This window comes from Amblyraja radiata, chromosome 4 (genome assembly GCF_010909765.2).
Source record: "Amblyraja radiata isolate CabotCenter1 chromosome 4, sAmbRad1.1.pri, whole genome shotgun sequence".
Lineage (NCBI taxonomy): Eukaryota > Metazoa > Chordata > Chondrichthyes > Rajiformes > Rajidae > Amblyraja > Amblyraja radiata.
In genome coordinates this window covers 100,619,969-100,642,128 of record NC_045959.1, presented here as the reverse complement: position 1 = coordinate 100,642,128, position 22,160 = coordinate 100,619,969, and the positions used below count along the sequence as shown (strand labels likewise).

General features: G+C 46.1%; 1 protein-coding gene across 1 annotated transcript in view; it reads right to left on the bottom strand.

The window, feature by feature from the left end:
- The window catches only part of gdf6 (growth differentiation factor 6), a 47,898-nt gene that overhangs the window by 17,299 nt on the left and 8,439 nt on the right, over window positions 1–22,160 (bottom strand). The window contains exons 2-3 of the mRNA XM_033020404.1: window positions 20,456–20,701; window positions 4,846–5,167 (exon numbers count right to left, since the gene is read on the bottom strand). Of these exons, the coding sequence (XP_032876295.1) occupies window positions 4,846–5,167; window positions 20,456–20,701 (568 nt within the window). The remainder of the gene's footprint in view (window positions 1–4,845; window positions 5,168–20,455; window positions 20,702–22,160) is intronic.

Below are 22,160 nucleotides of genomic sequence, written 5' to 3'. Positions count from 1 at the left end.
GGGCCAATGTGCGCCATCTGCGTTTTAATGAGTTACTTCGTGTGCCAAAAGTGATTCTCCCACATTCGGCTCGTTCTTGTCTGATCTTGCGACCGAAAAGGAACGGCGAAACACACAACATATTTCTCAAACTCTTTCTCTCCCTCTCTCGCTTTGCTGCGGGTCTTTTTGTTTTTTGGCGGGGGGGGGGGGGGGGGGGGGGGGTGAAATATATAAATGCCTCTATCAATCTATCAATTGATTTTGTTTAAGAAAGACGGGTGGTTATAGCAAACGGTCGATTGGATATTGAACAGAAATTCCACCTTTTGTCGGGGTCTTTTTAAAAATAAAAACGGGCCCTTTGCTCAAAGTGTGCTCGGCTCTAAGGCAGCCGTATCTAGCAATTAATGCCTTGCAAAGTAGCGATCGCGGAGGGTGGTAAAGTACTAAAAGAAACAAGCATTTGAGAAGAACGGAAGTTCTGCGGAGTTATTTTGTCGTGGTGTGCCATTGGCTTGGACCAATTCATTACGGGAGAACGGCGAATTTTTTGATATATTGTGACATGCACACTCAATTAGATCATTGAGTTCAAATACTCAAATCACTGTCTTTCTGCTAAACAACCCCTTAGAAGGTCCTAACCGGGTCAGAGCGGTGACACATTAAATCACATCAGCGAGTAGACTGAGCCCTGTGTGTGTGCAGCCACGGGCCTGAACCGAAAACTCTGTGATTTGTCCTCCTGCATTAAAAATACGCAGCTACTCTGGCCCTTGAGACGCTGATGCGGTAGGAACTTACTGCAAAAATAAACGGGATATTTACAGAAATACTGATTACTAAATATATTTATTAACAAGCTGCCCGGCTCCGAACGTTGCGCTAGTCGGTTTGCAGTTAACGGCGCATTCATTCGCTCCATATTGTCAAACCTTCACCCCCTGCAGTGCGCTAGTCTATGTCCCCCTCCGATCAAGTTAATCGAGGGCCGCTTGTGAACCCTCTGTAAACGGTCTCTTCACGTTAATCTTTCAGCAATGCATTAAAAAAAATATATATATATATATATATATATATATATATATATATATATATATATATATAAGCAACTCAGAGCAAAGTTCGATTCAACTCGTGTCTTTTTTAAACAGTGCTGGAGTGACTCAACGGGTCAGGCATCATCTCTGGAGAACAGGGATAGGCGACGTCTCAGGTCGAGACCCTTTCTCGGACATTTTAAACAATTTTAAAAGTAACGGAGCTTGCTTGCTTTCTAGTTTTCAAATCGCGATCATGCATCTGTTTTGGTTCATTTGTGGCCACATATTCGGATGCCGTTCGACCTCTGCGCAGTCTCTGTTTTTGATTAGTCAGCAGTTTAATGCACCGGTCAATGTCGTTTACGGGTCTTCGGAAGGGTTTGGTAACAAACTGGGATTTTTTTTCTCCTCCTGCCGCTTTCATCACTTCTGTTAATCGCTCATTTTAATTATGTTTTTTAAACCTCTCTCGGCATGATTTGATCAAGGACGTTTGAAATTAAATCTGTGGCATTAATTAAATGTATCTTCGTAAATCTTAATAAAACTGCGTTGTGATTTATGAACGGGGGGGTGGGGTTGAAACTTCCGCTAGGTGCTCCTAGTGATCAACAAGTATTTCATTTCGAAGAGCAAATTGATTACCGTTACTCCCTGGTTTGCTTTCGTCTGATTGCGAAATGCTTCGTACAACAAACCCCACGCAGATACACGCGCCGGTGTTCAAAAGTTCACGTTCACAAGTTCTTGGAGCAGAATTAGGGCCGTTCGGCCCATCGAGCCCACTCGGCCTTTCAATAGTGGCTGATCTATCTTTCCCTCTCAACCCCCCTTTCTCCTGCCTTCTCCCCGTAACCTCCGACACCCGTTTCCACGCTGTGACTCCAATCGGTGAGCAGCAGGAATTAAGTTGCAGGCGAAACCCCAGAGGGCAAATAGCCCGAAGGGGCCGTGTGCTTATTTCCCCTCAAGATAGAGACGCGATCACCATCAATTTGAAATGTATTCATGCCATGTTCATCATCCTCTTCAGCCACCTATCAGTCCTTGCTGATTTTTGAATTACATTTGGGAAGTAACCTGGGGTGTAGGTCTATTATTAAATCTGTCCTCCTTCACCAACGGACTCTGACTATCTTTAATCGGACTTTACCGTGCACTAAACCTTATTCACTTTATCCTCAAAGACAGATAGAGAGTTAGAAGTCTCGACCCGAAACGTCACCCATTCCTTCTCTCCAGAGATGCTGCCTGTCCCGCTGAGTTACTCCAGCATTGTGTGTCTATCTTCGGCATAAAGCAGCATCTCCAGTTCCTCCCTACATTATTCCCTTTATCTTGGATCTGTAACACTGTGTTTAAGAAGGAACTGCAGATGCTGGAAAATCGAAGGTACACAAAAATGCTGGAGAAACTCAGCGGGTGTAGCAGCATCTATGGAGCGAAGGAAATAGGCTATTGCCTATTTCCTTCGCTCCATAGATGCTGCTGCACCCGCTGAGTTTCTCCAGCATTTTTGTGTACCTTCTGTAACACTGTGGACGGCTTGATTGTAACCATGTATAGTCTTCACGCTGACCGGATAGCGCGACAAACAAACAAAAAAAAAAGGCTTTTCACTGTACCTCGGTACACGTGGCAATGAACGAAAGGAAACTAGACTACAGTGAGGATTGAATTTACCACCGTCATTCGGGCTGATTAACAATTCGCATGTTTTCAGTTCCAAATTAATGAATCGGGGATTCAGTTTGATGTAACGAGGTGGGAATACATATACATATACACTGTACAAGAAGTGTGGCTTGTGGCTGCACCTGCTACTGAGAAGAAGGTACTGGAGCCTGCAAATTGTAACGTCCAGGTTCAGGAACAGCTCCTTCCCCACAGCCATCAGGCTATTAAACACGACATCATATAAGCTCTGAACTACAACAGAATATATTATTATCGCACTAAATTTGTTTTTTGAGTATGTGTGTATGTGTGTGTATAGACACACGCTGAACTTTTTTCTCTCTCGTTTATGTGCTATGTTTACATATTCTGTTGTGCTGCAGCAAGCAAGAATTCCATTGTTCTATCTGAGCCACATGACAATAAAACACTCTTGACTTGAAAATGAGAAATGCGCCAATATCTGTAACCCGATTCTAATAAGCCACCTCTGAATGACACTTTACAATAGTTCTACCGTTGGAACAGTATATACACACCGTCTTTACAAATCCTCGAGTCTCGTACCTGTTGGGGGTTTTTTCCGCCTCGAACTCCCTTGTGAAAAGATCAATGTGCAGTTTTCAGATTGAAGTGTAGGATGAATACCATTTTAACGAAAGCAGGGATCAAAGTGATCTTTCGGGGTCACCATAATCGGGGACCGCCCGATCCGGGATCTTATGTTTTGCCAGGCATTCGCAGAATGCAGGAGGGGACCGCTTAGGGGAAAAAATACACCCACTTCCAGGCACGGTGTAACAGGTAGCACTGCTAGCGTAACTTCACTCATAGTCCTGGGTCCAACAAGAGTTGCGTCGAGCTCCGCTTGTTTTAAGGCTCAAATATTTTCCCAATACATTTGAGACAAGTGACCCTTCGCGATACTAAATGTTCTGCCTTAGCGGAGGCCGGTTCTCTGGATACTCTCAAGAGAGAGCTAGATGGGGCATTTAAAGATAGCGGAGTCAGGGGATATGGGGAGAAGGCAGGAACGGGGTACTGATTGGGGTACTGGTCAGCCATGATCACATTGAATGGCGGTGCTGGCTCGAAGAGCCGAATGGCCCACTCCTGCACCTATTGTCTATAAGTCTATTGTCTAAATCAAACCTTTCATGCGCTTTGTGTAGATTGTTATTTTAGAAAACTGCTACTTTAAGCTTGAACCCCCCCCCCCCATCGTTTCAGAAGCAACCATTACCAACAATTTTGCATTATTCTTATTAAACTTTGCAAAAATAACCCCCCCCCCCCCCCCCCCCCCCCCCAACAAAAAGCTCCAGTGAATCCTTCTTTCAAGAGAATAGCTACATTTGAGCACCCGTCTCGACAAAGTGACACCGATTGCTACCGGTAAAAATAATGAGTAATGATCCCATCTAGACAGAAATTGGCCATCTGAAGTGTGAAAGAAAACGAAGAGGGGACTCGGCAGAAAGTATTAACATTTTACAAGGAGATGTGGGGACGCGGCAGACGGCTGGAATCCTAAGCAGGAACACTCTAAGTGCTGGTAGAACGTCGCAGAGGTTTAAAGGGAACTCGGGTGCACGGAGCCTCGAATCTTGAGCGAATAAAAAACACAACAAGAGCTGGAGGAACTCATAGAAAGTTGAAGATATAGTTGCTTGGAAAAAAAACACACGCACAGAGTGCTGGAGGAACTGTGGAAAGTTGGAGAGACAGATGCTTGACAAAGACACACCAAGTGCTGGAGGAACTTACAAAGTTGGAAGGGTTTAAAAAGACAAAGAGGCACAATTGCTGGAATCTTGAGCAAAAAAAATACCACGGGCTGGAGGAACTATATGGACAATTGGAAAGATCTAAGAGACATGGAGACGGCAATCGTTGCAATCACAAGTAAACTAAAACACCAAGTGCCGGAGGAACTATAGACAATCGGAGAGGTATACAAGACATTGAGACACAATTGGCTGGAATGGTGAGCAAAATTACCAAGTACTGGAGCGACTCGGCGAGTCAGGCAGCATCTGGGGAGGCGAAATTCATCTTCCCTCCTTCTGTATACCATTTTTTTTATCGGATCTTAATCTTAGCATTTTTTTTATAAGGAAACGGATTTGTGGTCAGGACCAACCTTCTGCACCGTCCACGAAACTTGTGATCGTGTTGGCAGACTTGGTGGCGCGGAAGACGCTGGCGTTTAATCCCAGTTTCCCGGCTGCTGAGTAAGTCCTGTACATTGACATCATGAAGTGGTGAGGGACCGCGGCGTGGGCCCGCCGGCCCCGTCTGGCCTGCTTAGCCGCCTCTGGAGGCAGCAGTTGCCGGAGCGAGGAGGGGGGAGAGGAGGAGGAGGAGGAGGAGGAGGAGGAGATGGTAGAGAAGGTGGGGGTGGAAGAGATGGGGGAGAAGGTGGAGGAGGTAGTGGTGGAGAAGGTGGTGGATGAGGAGATGGGAGAGGAGGTGGGGGTGGAGGGAGAGGTGGAGGGAGAGGTGGAGAAGGTGGTTGAGGTGATGAGAGATGAGGTGGAGGAGGTGGTGGTTGAGATGGGAGAGGAAGTGGGGGTGGAGGGAGAGGTGGATGAGGAGATGGGAGAGGAGGTGGGGGTGTGGATTTATGAGCGATGAGTGGGGGTTTGGGAGGTTTATAGTAGATTTGAGCGATTAGTGGTGAGGTGCGTTGCCTTCGGCTCTGTCGCGGCCCTGGGGTTGCGGCTCGGTTGCTGCGGCTCTGCTCGCTGCGGTGGTGTTTGGCGGTCGCTTTGCTTCGGCTTCTTCGGTGGGCCGCCGTGAGGAGATGGGCGGGGGGGTGGAGGTAGAGGTGGAGAAGGTGTTGGATGGGGAGATGGGAGAGGAGGTGGAGGGAGTAGAAGAAGGAGCCGGGGACGGGGACAAGGCAGCGGGCTCCACGCACTGTAAATCCCACCAGCAGTTGACCGAGCAGAGGAGAAGGGCAGCGGCTCGGAGCGGACCCATCCCGAATGCGCCTCTGTGCAAGGGGCACGTCCCGCTTAAGCAGCGCTCCGCCCTCCCTCCGCCCTCCCTGCGCCCGGCGTCTGACGTCACCCGCCCTCCCTCCGCCCGGCGTCTGACGTCACCCGCCCCTCCACGCACGTCAACGCGCCTGACCATTGGCCGAGCGCCCCGCACCCCGAGCGCCCCCCGGCGGCGAGGGAGGGGTGGCGCAGCGAGAGAGAGAGAGCGCTGGACGGTCCAGTCAACAGAGTCTTGTTGTCATATGTCCCGAAACGAAACAATGCAATTATTATTTGCAGCAGCATTACAAATATGTAAGTCAAGTCAAGTCAAGTCAAGTCAAGTTTATTTGTCACATACACATACGAGATGTGCAGTGAAATGAAAGTGGCAATGCTCGCGGACTTTTGTGCAAAATACAAACAACCAAACAAACTATAAACACAATCATAACACACATATTCTTTTACATAATAAATAATGGAAGGAAAAACGTTCAGTAGAGTTAGTCCCTACTCTACACAGTACTCTGTAAAAACTATGGTCAACAGACAAAGTTCGATATTATAATATATATATATTCATATTCATATTTATATATATATATGTGTGTGTGCGTGTGTGTGTGTGTGTGTATGTACATATTCACACATATGCAGACATGTACATACATATATACCTTCTCTCCAGAGATGCTGCCTGTCCCGCTGAGTTATTCTAGCATTTTGTGGCTACCTTCGATTTAAACCCGCATCTGCAGTACTTTCCTATACATCTAGACAGATATTTATATTCTATATACATAAATATATATGTATACATACATACGTACATCTATCTATCTATCTATCTATCTATCTATCTATCTATCTATCTATCTATCTATCTATCTATCTATCTATCTATCTATCTATCTGTCTGTCTGTCTGTCTGTCTGTCTGTCTATCTATCTATCTATCTATCTATCTATCTATCTATCTATCTATCTATCTATCTATCTATCTATCTATCATATATTAAAACTCTGTGTGTGTGTGTGTGTGTGTGTGTGTGTGTGTGTGTGTGTGTGTGTGTGTGTGTGTGTGTGTGTGTGTGTGTGTGTGTGTGTGTGTGTGTGTGTGTGTGTGTGTGTGTGTGTGTGTGTGTGTGTGTGTGTGTTTCTGGCTGTATTTATGGGTGCCAGATTCGGCCTTTGATTCACTGCTACGCCAGCACTCCTCCTCCCACCCCCATCCCTCTCTCCCCCCACTCCCCCTACCCCCTCCCTCGCTCCCACTTCTCACTCCCCATTCTTCCACTTATCTCCCCGCACCACCCATTCCCCACCCCCCCCCCCATCTCCCTCCCCCACCCCTCTCTCCTCCTCCCCACCCTCTTTCCCCCCTCCCTCACTCACCCCCTCCCCACCCCTCTCTCCCCCTCCCTTTCCCCCCTCTCTCCCCTCTCCCTCTCTCCTCACCCCTCTCCCTCCTCCACTCCCACCCCCAACCCCCACCCTCTCTCCCCCCACCTCTCCCCCTCCCACACCCCTCTTCACCCCCATCTCCCCCCCCACCCCTTCCCCCTCTCTCTTGCACCACTCCCCGCTCCCCTCTCCCCACTCTTCCCCTCTCCCCTCCTCCCTCCCTCCCCCCTCCCTTCCCCTCCCTTCCCACTACCCCTCTCTCCCCTTCCCCTCATCCCCTCTCTCCACCTCTAACATCCCCTACCCCCTCCCTTCCCCCTACCCTCTCTCCTTCCCCTCATCCCCTCTCTCCACCTCTAACATCCCCTCCCCCCCTCTCCCACCCCCTAAATCTCTCCACCCCTTCCTGCCCTCCCCACTCACCTCCCACTCCCCACACTCCTCCTCCTCCCTCCCCCCCACCCCGCTCTCCTCTCCCTCCCCAATCTCTCCCCTTTCCTCCTCCCCCTCTCCCCTCCCTCCCCTCTTCTCTCCCCACCCCATCTCCCTCTCCCCCCCCCCCCCTCCCCCCGCCTGTGTGTTTGGGGGTGGTTAGTGTGAGTGTGATGCCGAGAGGTGGGGGGGGGGGAGTGAGGGGGCACAGACTGGAAATTTGGATAAAGGTGGCAAGTCGAGCAAGGTGGCTCTGGGTGGATATTAATGACAATCTAAAATCCCCCTTCACCTGTACCCACCACTTGCCAGGATTTGTCCTGCTCCCCACTTCTCCTCCCGCTTTCCAATCTCCCTCCCTCATACCCACACACAAGATCAGTCGATGGGGGGTCCCTATACTGCCTGACCTGCTGAGTGACTCCAGCACTGTGTTTTTTTCATAAACTTTCACGAGAGAGTTAGATTTAGCTCTTAGGTCTAAAGGAATCAGGGGATATGGGGAAAAAGCAGGAACGGGTTACTGATTTTAGATTATCGGCCATGATCCCATTGAATGGCGGTGCTGGTTCGAAGGGCCGAATAGCCTACTCCTACACCTATTTTTCTATGTTGTATATTTCTACCTGCAGTTCATTTTCCATCTTTCTCTCCCATGTTGCAATCAGTCTGAAGAAGGGTCCCAAACTGTATCGTTCTCCTGTTCTCCAGCGATGTTGCCTGACCCGCTGAATTACTCCAGCACTTTGTGTGCTTATTTGATAAACCAGCATCTGCAGTTCAAGCACCCTCATTATCGTAGCCTGGCCACCCCTTCCACAGAGGCTGCCCCACCCGCAGAGTTCTTCCAGCATTTTGTGATTTACTCGAGGTTCCACCATCTGTGGTTCCCTGGAGATCCAATAAAAGTGACTTTTTTTCCCAGGGAAGTATTGTTACTATAATCGGGGTCCCTTGTGTTTAAGTTTAATCAAAATTGCACTTTTAAGACATGATGGTGCAATAAACACGATGCAATTTAAAAAAAAGACGTGACTATATCTATTTTCAAAGTAATATATATCTTTGATGTGTGGCTTAATGTGTGCGGAATCTCCAGAGAGAAATAACAAGCATGGGAAATATTCGATGACAGGCAGACTTGTTCTGAAAGCAGGGCCACCGATTTAGTTTTACTTATCCACTCAGATGGATATTTGAGACTAATGCAAATATCAAACGATTTGTGATACGTCAGGTTTGGAATTAAGATTTAAAGGCGTATTGTAACATAATCCATTCGCCCTTGTCACTGAATGAGGAGCGAAAATAAACCTCTGGGGCAACTCAACAGGTCGCGACCCAAAACATCCCCCTCCACAGAAGCTGCCTGGCCCGCTGAGTTCCTCCAGCATTCTGTGATCCTTTGCTCCAGATTCCAGCATCTGCTGTTTCTTGTGTCACCGTTTTACTTTATACCTGGATACACAACTATCAACCGTAGCCCTGTCCCACGGTACGGGTTCATTGCAACTCTCCCGAGTTTAAAAAAAATCAAACTCGGGGTAAGCACAGAGAATGAACGTAGCGGGTAAGTCGGAGCTCGGGGATGCCTCTTAGCTGCTCGTAACGTTAACGGCAGGTACTCGGGAAGGCTCGCTAACGGCAGGTAAGCTCGGGAAGACTCGTGAAGATTTTTCAACATGTCCACGAGAGCCCCGAGTGCCGACGAGCGGCCATTACCGTAAATCTCCGAGTTCGAATCAGGGCAAACTCGGGGGAGCTCTTGGAATGAACTCGTACCGGGAATGATCCAGTATTCTGTGCCTATCTTCGGTATGAACTTATGATATTTGATTTTGTGTGTGTGTGTGTGTCAGTGTGCATGTGTGTGTGTGTGTGTGTGTTTGTGCGCGTGTGTGTGTGTGTGTGTGTGTGTGTGTGTGTGTGCGCGCGTGTGTGTGTGTGTGTGTGTGTATTTGTGTGTATGTTGTAGCAGCAGCACATGATATATGTGTGTTTGTGTGTGTGTAGTGATATATATATAGTAGTATATAGTATCACACTACTATATATATATATTATATATATATATATATATATATATATATATATATATATATACACTTAGAAAAATAGGTGCAGGAGTAGGCCATTCGGCCCTTCGAGCCAGCACCGCCATTCAATGTGATCATGGCTGATCATCCCCAATCAGTACCCCGTTCCTGCCTTCTCCCTATAATCCCCTGACTCCGCTATCTTTAAGAGCCCTATCTAGCTCTCTCTTGAAAGTATCCAGAGAACCTGCATCCACCGCCCTCTGAGGCAGAGAATTCCACAGACTCACCACTCTCTGTGAGAAAAAATGTTTCCTCGTCTCCGTTCTAAATGGTTTACTCCTTATTCTTAAACTGGGACCCCTGGTTCTGGACTCCCCCAACATCGGGAACATGTTTCCTGCCTCTAGCGTGTCCAAGCCCTTAACGATCTTATATGTTTCAATGAGATCCCATCTCATCCTTCAAAACTCCAGAGTGTACAAGCCCAGCTGCTCCATTCTCTCAGCATATGAAATTACTGAAATTACTTTAACTGAAATTTATATTCAATCACATCCCCCCCCCCCCCCCCCCAACCGATTCTAGATCTCAGTCCAAACGCTGAATGAAAATGCATCAATAAATACATATGTAAACCGCTAGCGCGCTATCCATACCAGAACTTGAAGGTGGAAAATTGTCACAACGCAACATCACACCGAAAGCCAGCACTAAACGATGGACGACATCACTTGCATCGAGCAGTTGGTGAATTTGCACTGACATTATATTTTGCAGGAGCGAAAATAAGCAACAACAAGTATTATATGGATATCACTAAAGGCGTTTGCCACTTTGTTTAAGTAAAACACAAAGAGCTGGAGTAACTCAACGGGGCAGGCAGCATCTCTGGAGAGAAAGTAATCCTTCTTCAGACTGAAAGTGTAGAACTGTGGAATTCTCTGCCTCAGAGGTGGAGGCAGGCTCTCTGGATGCTTTCAAGAGAGCTAGATAGGGCTCTTGAAAATAGCGGAGTCAGGGGATATGGGGAGAAGGCAGGAACGGTGTAAAGATTGGCGATTATCATCCATGATCACATTGAATGGCGGTGCTGGTTCGAAGGGCCAAATGGCCTACTCCTGCACCTATTGTCTATTGTCTATTGTCTATGGTCTATTGTGTAACTCCCGTCGGAGAGAAGAAAACTTCTTCAAAGTAGGCATTCTTTGACTTTCAATCTGAAGAAGGGTCGCGGCCCCAAACGTCGCCTATCCATGTTCTCCAACATATAATCTTATGTGGAGAACATGTTATCTTAACATGGGGGGGGGGGGGGGGATAATAGTCTTTACACTATTATTGTTTTTTTTCTGTACTGATCTTTTTTTACTGTTTACTATAAGTGTTCACTGAACATTGTGTTTACATAGACACAAAAAGCTGGAGCAACTGTGTAGGAGGGAACTGCGGATGCTGTCTTATACCGCTCATAGGTACAGAAAGCTGGAGCAACTCGGTCTGAAGAAGGGTTTCGGCCCGAAACGTTGGCTATATCCTTCGCTCCATAGATGCTGCCGCACCCGCTGAGTTTCTCCAGCAGTTATGTCTACCTTCAATTTTCCAGCATCTGCAGTTCCTTCTTAAACAAGCTGGAGTTTAACTCAATGGGTCAGGCAGCATCTCCGGAGAAAAGGAATAGGCGACGTTTCGGGTGGAGATCATTCTTACATCGCTGTTGTACTGGAGCAATAATTTGGTTCTTTCGGGACACGTAAAAATAAAACATTCTGGACTCTCATAACTCTGGACGTGATGTCAGGTTCTCCAGAAGTAATGAAAATTAGTTAAAATGCGCCTTTCTAACAACAGAAATTCTTCATTGTGTAGGAAGGGACGGTAGATGCTGGGTTACTCTTCAAGCCAGCACCGCCATTCAATATGATCATGGCTGATCATCCACAATCAGTACCCCGTTCCTGCTTTTACGTCCTATCCTCACGTCCTCAAAAAAGTTCAGTGTGTATATTCAGTGTGTATATATATAAAGAGTCTAGTTCAGTATATATATATATATATATATATATATATATATATATATATATATATATATATATATATATATATATATATATATATATATATATATATATATGTGTGTGTGTGTGTGTATATATATATATATATATATATATATATATATATATATATATATATATATAAGTTTCCACTCATTTAGCTCAAGTGACCAACGCATCGTCAATGTTCACGGCTCGGCTGTAGGCTGTTGCAGGTGGACTCAGCGCTGAAACTGCCGAAATATTAAACGATTCCCCCATCTGGTGGCAACAAGTAAGATGCAGAAAGGCATCCATGGTATTGCACGGAGAAGCAACCAAAATTCAATTGCCAAGTCGTGTATTTTAAATTAGTTTCTGGTGCTGACATGAATCCTTTGACATCCTGTAAACACTGCCAGTGTTTGACCCATATACCTCTAAACCAATCCCATCCATATACCTGCCTCAAAAAGTCTGGCAGTATCATCAAAGACCCACACCATCCTGGCCACACACTCATCTCCCTGCTACCTTCAGGGAGAAGGTACAGGAGCCTGAAGACTGCAACAACCAGGTTCAGGAATAGCTACTTCCCCACAGCCATCGGGCTATTAAACCTGGCTCGGACAAAACTCTGATTATTAATAACCCATTTTCTGTTATTTGCACTTTATCAGTTTATATTTCATGTGTGTATATATTTATATTATGGTATATGGACACACTTATCTGTTTTGTAGTAAATGCCTACTATGTTCTGTGTGCTGAAGCAAAGCAAGAATTTCATTGTCCTATACAGGGACACATGACAATAAACTCACTTGAGCTTGAACTTGAATCGCTAAACTAAATTAAATATAATTTGTAGGGAGGAACTGCAGATGCTGGTTTAACCCGAAGATAGACACAAAAAGCTGGAGTAACTCAGCGGGACAGGCAGCTTCTCTGGAGAGAAGGAATAGAATAGATGTTTCGGGTCGAGATCCTTCTTCAGACTGATGCTGTCTGCCCCATTGAGTTACCCCAGCATTTTGTGTCTATCTTCCGCGTAAACCAGCATCTACCGTCCCTTCCTACACGATGAAGCATTTCGGTTGTTAGAAAGGCGTATTTTAACTAATTTTCATTACTTCTGGAGAACCTGACATCACGTCCAGAGTTATGAGAGTCCAGAATGTTTTATTTTTACGTGTCCCGAATGAACCAAATTATTGCTGCAGTACAACAGCAATGTAAGAAAGATCTCCACCCGAAACGTCGCCCATTCCTTTTCTCCGGAGATGCTGCCTGACCCATTGAGTTAAACTCCAGCTTGTTTAAGAAGGAACTGCAGATGCTGGAAAATTGAAGGTAGACAAAACTGCTGGAGAAACTCAGCGGGTGCGGCAGCATCTATGGAGCGAAGGATATAGGCAACGTTTCGGGCCGAAACCCTTCTTCAGACCGAGTTGCTCCAGCTTTCTGTACCTATGAGCGGTATAAGACAGCATCCGCAGTTCCCTCCTACACAGTTGCTCCAGCTTTTTGTGTCTATGTAAACACAATGTTCAGTGAACACTTATAGTAAACAGTAAAAAAAGATCAGTACAGAAAAAAAACAATAATAGTGTAAATACTATTACCCCCCCCCCCCCCCATGTTAAGATAACATGTTCTCCACATAAGATTATATGTTGGAGAACATGGATAGGCGACGTTTGGGGCCGCGACCCTTCTTCAGATTGAAAGTCAAAGAATGCCTACTTTGAAGAAGTTTTCTTCTCTCCGACGGGAGTTACACAATAGACCATAGACAATAGACAATAGACAATAGGTGCAGGAGTAGGCCATTTGGCCCTTCGAACCAGCACCGCCATTCAATGTGATCATGGCTGATAATCGCCAATCATTACACCGTTCCTGCCTTCTCCCCATATCCCCTGACTCCGCTATTTTCAAGAGCCCTGTCTAGCTCGCTCTTGAAAGCATCCAGAGAGCCTGCCTACACCTCTGAGGCAGAGAATTCCACAGTTCTACACTTTCAGTCTGAAGAAGGATTACTTTCTCTCCAGAGATGCTGCCTGCCCCGTTGAGTTACTCCAGCTCTTTGTGTTTTACTTAAACAAAGTGGCAAACGTCTTTAGTGATATCCATATAATACTTGTTGTTGCTTATTTTCGTTCCTGCAAAATATAATGTCAGTGCAAATTCACCAACTGCTCGATGCAAGTGATGTCGTCCATCGTTTAGTGCTGGCTTTCGGTGTGATGTTGCGTTGTGACAATTTTCCACCTTCAGGTTCTGGTATGGATAGCGCGCTAGCGGTTTACATATGTATTTATTGATGCATTTTCATTCAGCGTTTGGACTGAGATCTAGAATCGGTTGGGGGGGGGGGGGGGGGGGGGATGTGATTGAATATAAATTTCAGTTAAAGTAATTTCAGTAATTTCATATGCTGAGAGAATGGAGCAGCTGGGCTTGTACACTCTGGAGTTTTGAAGGATGAGATGGGATCTCATTGAAACATATAAGATCGTTAAGGGCTTGGACACACTAGAGGCAAGAAACATGTTCCCGATGTTGGGGGAGTCCAGAACCAGGGGCCACAGTTTAAGAATAAGGAGTAAGCCATTTAGAACGGAGACGAGGAAACACTTTTTCTCACAGAGAGTTGTGAGTCTGTGGAATTCTCTGCCTCAGGTGGAGGCAGGTTCTCTGGATGCTTTCAAGAGAGAGCTGGATAGGGCTCTTAAAGATAGCGCAGTCAGGGGCTATGGGGAGAAGGCAGGAACTGGGTACTGTTTGGGGATGATCAGCCATGATCATATTGTGGTGCTGGCTCGATGGGCCAAATGGCCTACTCCTGCACCTATTATCTATTGTCTATTGTCTAATGTCTAAAAACCGACCTCTTGGCTGAAATTAGATTGTTCAAAGTTCAGTTGATCTTCTGCAGTGTGCAAGAGCCTGATAGTTGTTGGGAAGAAGAATAGCAAAAGGATTTGAGTATAGGAGCAGGGAGGTTCTACTGCAGTTGTACAGCGTCTTGGTGAGACCACACCTGGAGTATTGCGTACAGTTTTGGTCACCAAATCTGAGGAAGGACATTATTGCCATAGAGGGAGTGCAGAGAAGGTTCACCAGACTGATTCCTGGGATGTCAGGACTGTCTTATGAAGAAAGACTGGATAGACTTGGTTTATACTCTCTAGAATTTAGGAGATTGAGAGGGGATCTTATAGAAACTTCCAAAATTCTTAAGGGGTTGGACAGGCTAGATGCAGGAAGATTGCTCCCGATGTTGGGGAAGTCCAGGACAAGGGGTCACAGCTTAAGGATAAGGGGGAAATCCTTTAAAACCGAGATGAGAAGAACTTTTTTTCACACAGAGAGTGGTGAATCTCTGGAACTCTCTGCCACAGAGGGTAGTCGAGGCCAGTTCATTGGCTATATTTAAGAGGGAGTTAGATGTGGCCCTTGTGGCTAAGGGGATCAGAGGGTATGGAGAGAAGGCAGGTACGGGATACTGAGTTGGATGATCAGCCATGATCATATTGAATGGCGGTGCAGGCTCGAAGGGCCGAATGGCCTACTCCTGCACCTAATTTCTATGTTTCTATGTTTCTAAGAAGCTATTCTTCGACATGGTGGTCTTTTTCAGGCTCCTGTACCTTCTTGTTTAAGAAGGAACTGCAGATGCTGGAAAATCGAAGGTAGACAAAAAGTGCTGGAGAAACTTAGCGGGTGCAGCAGCATCTATGGAGCGAAGGAAATGGGCAACGTTTGCTGGCTCTGGAGAGGGTCCAGAAGAGGTTTACGAGAATGATCCCAGGAATTAGTGGGTTAACATATGATGAGCGTTTGTCGGCACTGGGCCTGTACTCGCTGGAGTTTAGAAGGATGAGGGGGAAGGGGGGCTCATTGAAACTTATTGAATAGTGAAAAGCTTGGATAGAGTGGATGTGGAGAGGATGTTTCCACTCGTGGGAGAGTCTAGGACTAGAGGCCATAGCCTAAGAATTAAAGGACGTCTCTTTAGGAAGGATTTTTTTTTTTGCCAGAGGATGGAGAATCTGTGAAATTCAATGCGACAGAAGGCTGTGGAGGCCAAGAGTGGATATTTTTAAGGCAGAGATAGATTCTTGATTAGTACGGGTGTCAGGGGGTAAAGAGGAGAAGGCAGGAGAATGGGGTTAGGAGGGAGAGATAGATCAGCCACGATTGAATGGTGGAGTCGGGCCGAATGGCCTAATTCTGCTCCTATCATTAAGATCCAAAGAAAAACGTGTGGGTTTCGGTAGTATATTTTCTGAAAAGAAAACGGAAGGGCAGCTGTTCCAGTTGTGATGGCCGGATGAGAATATACCTGGGGAGGAGTGGCAATGAAAAACACTGCAAGGGGCATCGAAGTGAACAAGGCTGCCGTGGAAGGAATCTGTTCACCAGGTATTAACCTCAACAGCTGCTTTACCATTGCAGAGTGTGGCAGACGAGACCTGTAGCCTTTACCCCTCATTCACTCACTGTCATTGTTTTAGTCAGGAAATGTATTCAAGAGAGAGTTAGATATAGGGCTAACGGAATCGAGGGGATATGGGGAGAAAGCAGGAACCGGGTACTGATTTTGAATGATCGGCCATGATCATATTGAATGGTGGTGCTGACTCGAAGGGCCAAATGGCCTACTCCTGCACCTATTGTCTATTGTCTATTGCGATGATCATATTGAATGGTGGTGCTGGCTCGATGGGCCAAATGGCCTACTCCCGCACCTATTTTCTATGTTCCTATGTTTCTATGCCCTTTATTAGGACTGGTCGCAGCCTCACACGGAGCTTTTATTGAACCGTAAACATGCTGAAGAAGGGGCGCAGCGGTAGAGTTGCTGCCTCACAGCGCCGGAAACCCCGGTTTGACCCTGACTACGGGTGCTGTCTGCATTAAAACAGTTTGTACGTTCTCCCCGTGAGCTCGTGGGTTTTCTCCGGGTGCTCCAGTTTCCTCCCACGGCCCAGAGACATGCACGTTTGCAGGCTCTTCAGCTGCTGTAAATGGTAACTCGTCCCTCGTGTGTGTGTGTGTAGGATTGTTCTATTGTGCGGGGTTCGCTGGTCAAGGCGGACTCGGTGGGCAGAAGGGCCGTTTCCGTGCTGTATCTCTAAATTGAACAAATCTAAACTGAACTAAACTAAAAGGTAGACAAAATGCTGGAGAAACTCAGCGGGTGAGGCAGCATCTGTGGAGCGAAGGAATAGGTGACGTTTCGGGTCGAGGCCCTTCTTCAGACTAAAAGAAAAATGTCCCGACCCGAAATGCCACATTTCCATGTTCTTCATAAATTATGCCTGACTCATTGTGTCACTCCAGCACTTTCTGTCTTTTTTTTGTTGTATACCAGCATCTGCAGTTCCTTCTATGTAAACATCCTTTATTTTAATTTGCAGATGCTATTGAACTTGTTATTTACTTGAAGGTAGACAAAAATGCTGGAGAAACTCAGCGGGCGGGTGAGGCAGCATCTATGGAGAGAAGGAATAGGTGACGTTTCGGGTCGAGACCCTTCTTCTGACGAAGTATTCTCCCAGGTCTGCTTCGAATTCTAATCAAACTCAAGCTTCCACCGCCAGCTATCCGCAATAATATGCACCATTTTTGGATGACGAAAAGCCTCTGATTCGAAGTGTGCAGGAAGGAACTGCAGATGCTGGTTGACACCAAAGATAGACACAACATGCTGGAGTAACACAGCGGGACAGAGGCAGCATCTCTGGAGAGAAAGGAGCGGGTGGCGTTTCGAGACTCTGAAGAAGGGTCTTGACTCGAAACGTCACCCATTCCTTCTCTCCAGAGATGCTGCCCGTCCCGCTGAGTTTCTCCAGCATTTTGTGTCTACCTCCGATTAGAAGATTTCAAGTCGTCAAGTGAGTTTATTGTCATGTGTCCTTGATAGGACAATGAAATTCTTGCTTTGCTTCAGCACAACAGAACATAGTAGGCATTGACTACAAAACAGATCAGTGTGTCCATATACCATTATATAAATATATACACACATGAATAAATAAACTGATGAAGTGCAAATAACAGATAATGGGCTATTAATATTCAGGGTTTTGTCCGAGCCGAGTTTAATAGCCTGATTAACCTGGACAATAGACACTAGAAAATAGTAAGATTAAACGAGAACTTACCAGTTTGAAGTTTGATCTTGATTTTATGAGGAGTTACGATGAGCGAGGCCGTCATCCCACTTGAGGCTCTAAGTGATCTAGACGTATTGTTGTGAATGTGTGACCACATAATTCCCTACATTAGCGGTATGCCAGTCAGGCAGTTTGAGGCCTGAAGCGGTATCTTGCTGGATTAATTGCAAAAAACGACTGATGAGGCAGAATGGATTAAGCACATGCAATAACATTCCTCCACCGAGTTACGATAATGTATCTCTTGCCACTGTATGCCACATGTTTTGCAGCTGGTAAATGAGTCTGTATGTAAACATATCGATATTCGGTGTTCCATCGAGCCAAATGACATTAAATACTTTGTAATCCAACATCCATCCTGTGTTATCATTGATTTCACATGAGACAGTAGTTTCAAATGAGATTAGGTAAATATCACAGGGTATTTAAACTTCATAGCAACCATGTGACTAACATATGCCACCCCCATAGTGTATCAACTTGGAGTTAAGCATGCAGATTGTGCACATTCTTACAATAACCTTTAACGTATAGAATGCACCGAGTTATAGGTAGTTGACACCAATTACTGAAAAATCGGTAACTTATGCAACCCGCATCCGCCTCCGAAACTGGAGATGGCATTCCATACTTCTCATTTTTGAGCACTAGCATCAATTTGTAATTACTGAGTATTTACAAAAATACTGACCAAAAATACTGGAGCAATGCTGAATACTGCCACCATCGTGACTTTGGTAGCTTCAGCTGAGAATAGCATAGGTATACCAGGAAGCGGCCGTTCCAGGTGGCCCAGCCGCCGAAAGGACTCTCCCGACGCCGGGGCAAGACCACCCGGTGAGAACGGCCAGGGACATCGGGCCTCCGTAGAGGCAATTGCGGTGGCCTCAATAGTCCTGACTTTGGGGTGAACATGGGGTGGGGACTGGACATTGTGCCTTCCCCCCCATTGTGGGGGGATGATCTTTTTGTCTAATTGTAGTCCTGTAGGTCTATGTCCAAGATGGCTGCCGTGAAGAGAGAGTGGACGCTGGCGCGCTTTGGCTGCCGCTGCTCTCTCTTCACACTGTGTTTTTGATTTTCTGTTTTTGGATTGAATTCTGTTTTTAATTTGTGTCTCTGTGATGTCTTTATTACTTGTTATATTCCGATTATATGTTATTCTGATTACTATGTAAGGTGTCCTTGAGATGTCTGAAAGGCGCCCATTAAATAAATTTATTATTATTATTATTATATGGTACTTGAGAGGTTAATTCTTTGCATGTTATGAGTTCTGGTAATGCAAAGCCTAATTTGTACCGCTGATACACAGCTGCTATATTGTCAACTACACTTGATGAATAGAAGGCTGCTTAATAACCAATGAGGTTGTTAAAGGCTTCTGTTAATTGCATCTCTTGCTCCAGAGCGGAGTCCCTGTTAAGTTGATTGTTAAATGTAAATCCCAATAATCAGTAGTTCTGATTGGTATCAACGTAAATTTAACTGGATGGGTGTGGGACCCTGATTCCTTAAATATAGTTTTGGGCCTATAACAGTTAATTTTTAGCAAAAAAACAGCTTTTAACATCATCCAGATAGGCGATAACTAATGTTCTTGAGCTCTGAGCAGCCCAATCTCCGATTTTAGAAATTTGGTAAATAGACCTAGGAACTGAAGTTAGCCTATTTTGCAATGCTTTAACTATTATTATAGACCCATCCAGATAAATTTCAAATATCTCCGGCGATCCCAGTGAACGGGAAACTGCATAGCATGCATCTTTGAGATTGATGCTTGCCATATAGCCCCTATAAAAACAGTTGTTAGACCGTAACAAAATTTACTATTCTGAAAGTCTGTACTGCACATATGAGTTAAACCTGGATGAAGTGACATCTTCCATCTGTCACCTGTCCTGAAAGGCAATCCTGCCCATTATACTGGGCCTGCCTCGAAGACAACTCCGGTCCCAATTCCAAGTCTGCTTGGAACCTATGTATGTTGTGAAAGACGACTCTGGTCATATTTCCGTGCCCAGCTTTCAAGCTACCACTGGCTTCAGTGAACCGCTTACCCCCTATGGAGGCGTGGGGTGTGTTGTCGCCTACTGATGAAGCTTTGCTTGTCGTTGGTACCTTGATTAGTCCGACAGCTTTTCCTTCCTTCTTCTGGTCTTACCTGAAGAGAGGATTCAGCGGCTGGTTTCTCCAATGTCACCCTGATAGCGCTGTTCCCTTGCCGGCGCTCTGCCCCTTCCGGGGTATTCTGCCAATGGGTCAGACTGAAACTGATCCCGGATGCTCCTCTCCTCAGAGCAGGAGACATTTGTTCAGCCCTGACACAGGTGCCGCTGCCTGCGGGTTCTCCATAATACCCGGGCTGATAACTCCCTCCTTTGGAGTATATCATTGTGGAGCACCTCTCCATCGGGTGCTCCATGTGGGTTTGAACGTTTAAACACGTTACCCATGAAGGAGGTAATCCTCTCCATCAGGAATCCTCCTGGCCCGACTTGTTTGCGGGCTTTCTCCTTTCGCTTCCTTCCTCAGAGCGAGAGATCAAATAGTGGCTAACCCTCCAAACGGGTTTGCCCAGGTACTCCTGGCCCGTTTTGTTTAAATGAATGGGCCTCTTCCCTACACTCCCCTCCGCAGAGAGGGAGATACAATTTTTGTGACTAACCTCCAACGGCTGTCTAGGTGCTGTCGGCATCAGTCCGACGCTGCTGGCTCCATTGCCAGCAATTCGAGAGGCGAATTTCGACCGCACTTCAGTAGCGGGTCCCGCAGTCCGTATCCGGGTATCCCCGAGGTCATGACCGGGATTCCCTCTGGTCCGTGACTGGGGTTCCCGCGGTCCATAGTGATTTACCCGCGGCCCGTCCAGACTTCGCCCCCAATCCAGCAGGCAAACTCTGTAATGAGATTCCTGCAAAACAAAATCCAAACCCAGAGGTAAGTTTAAAACTTATCTTGTTGGTTTAAACTTACCGCTGGACAGCGCGAATGCTGCCGCCACTCGGCTCGTTTGCGCAAAGCGAGTCAACGCAATGACTCGCCAAGTGGGATGACGGCTTTCTTCACGTAGTCACTCATGTGACTCCGAAGTAAAATAGACAATAGACAATAGGTGCAGGAGTAGGCTATTCGGCCCTTCGAGCCATTCAATGTGATCACGGCTGATCATCCCCAATCAGTCAATAGATAATAGGTGCAGGAGTAGGCTATTCGGCCCTTCGAGCCATTCAATGTGATCACGGCTGATCATCCCCAATCAGTACCCCGTTCCTGCCTTCCCCCCCATATCCCCTGACTCCACTATTTTTAAGAGCCTCTCTCTTGAAAGCAAACTGGAATACTTGGGTTGCCACGCAGTATGACTCTATTAGTCTCCAAATGCTGCCGTCAATTTTACAAATCTCCCAGCGAGACTATTTGTTTACTGCTGTCACCATGACCACCAGTCTACCCACGAATGTAAACACATCTGATTTTACTTTGCGGGGTTTAATTCAAAGCTTCCTCTCACTGGAGGCAAAATGTTCTTTGCTTTTAGAAGGAGGTACATGAATCTCCTGTGAAAGGTGTCGGCGAAATTGAAAATAGCGATGCTGCTGCTCTCAGAGTTGGTACTAATTATGTCTCACGGGGTAATGCTGGTCAATTTTGCAACGTGGAAGTGTTAGAGTACAGAATTAATTCAGTGACAAGCTATTAAAATACATTCTATTTGGATGTAGATCAAACCTCACAATTCATTGTTGAATGGCTTTGTTACTTTTATAGACTGAACAACAATGGAATAACCCGTTTATGATTACAAATGTCTTTAGTTGGACAATATGTAGTTTATTTCTGGTGAACACATTAAATCAATATCACAGAGCAGAGAGCGGGCCCTTCGGCCTAACTTGTCCATGCAGACCAAGATCCCGCATCTACGCTAGTCCCACATCCTGTGTTTGGCCCATACGCCTCTAAACCTTCCTCATCCATGTATCTGTCCAAATTATTTCAAAAGCAGACACAAAAGATGGCACAACATGGAGTCTTACAGCGTGGAAACTGGCCCTTCGGCCCAACTTGTCCTTGCCGATCAAGATGCCCCATCTACGCCAGTTAGAATAAAGGGGAGGTCATTTAAGACTGAGGTGAGAAAAAACTTTTACACCCAGAGAGTTGTGAATTTATGGAATTCCCTGCCACAGAGGGCAGTGGAGGCCAAGTCACTGGATGGATTTAAGAGAGAGTTAGATAGAGCTCTAGGGGGCTAGTGGAGTCAAGGGATATGGGGAGAAGGCAGGCATGGGTTATTGATAGGGGACGATCAGCCATGATCACAATGAATGGCGGTGCTGGCTCGAAGGGCCGAATGGCCTCCTCCTGCA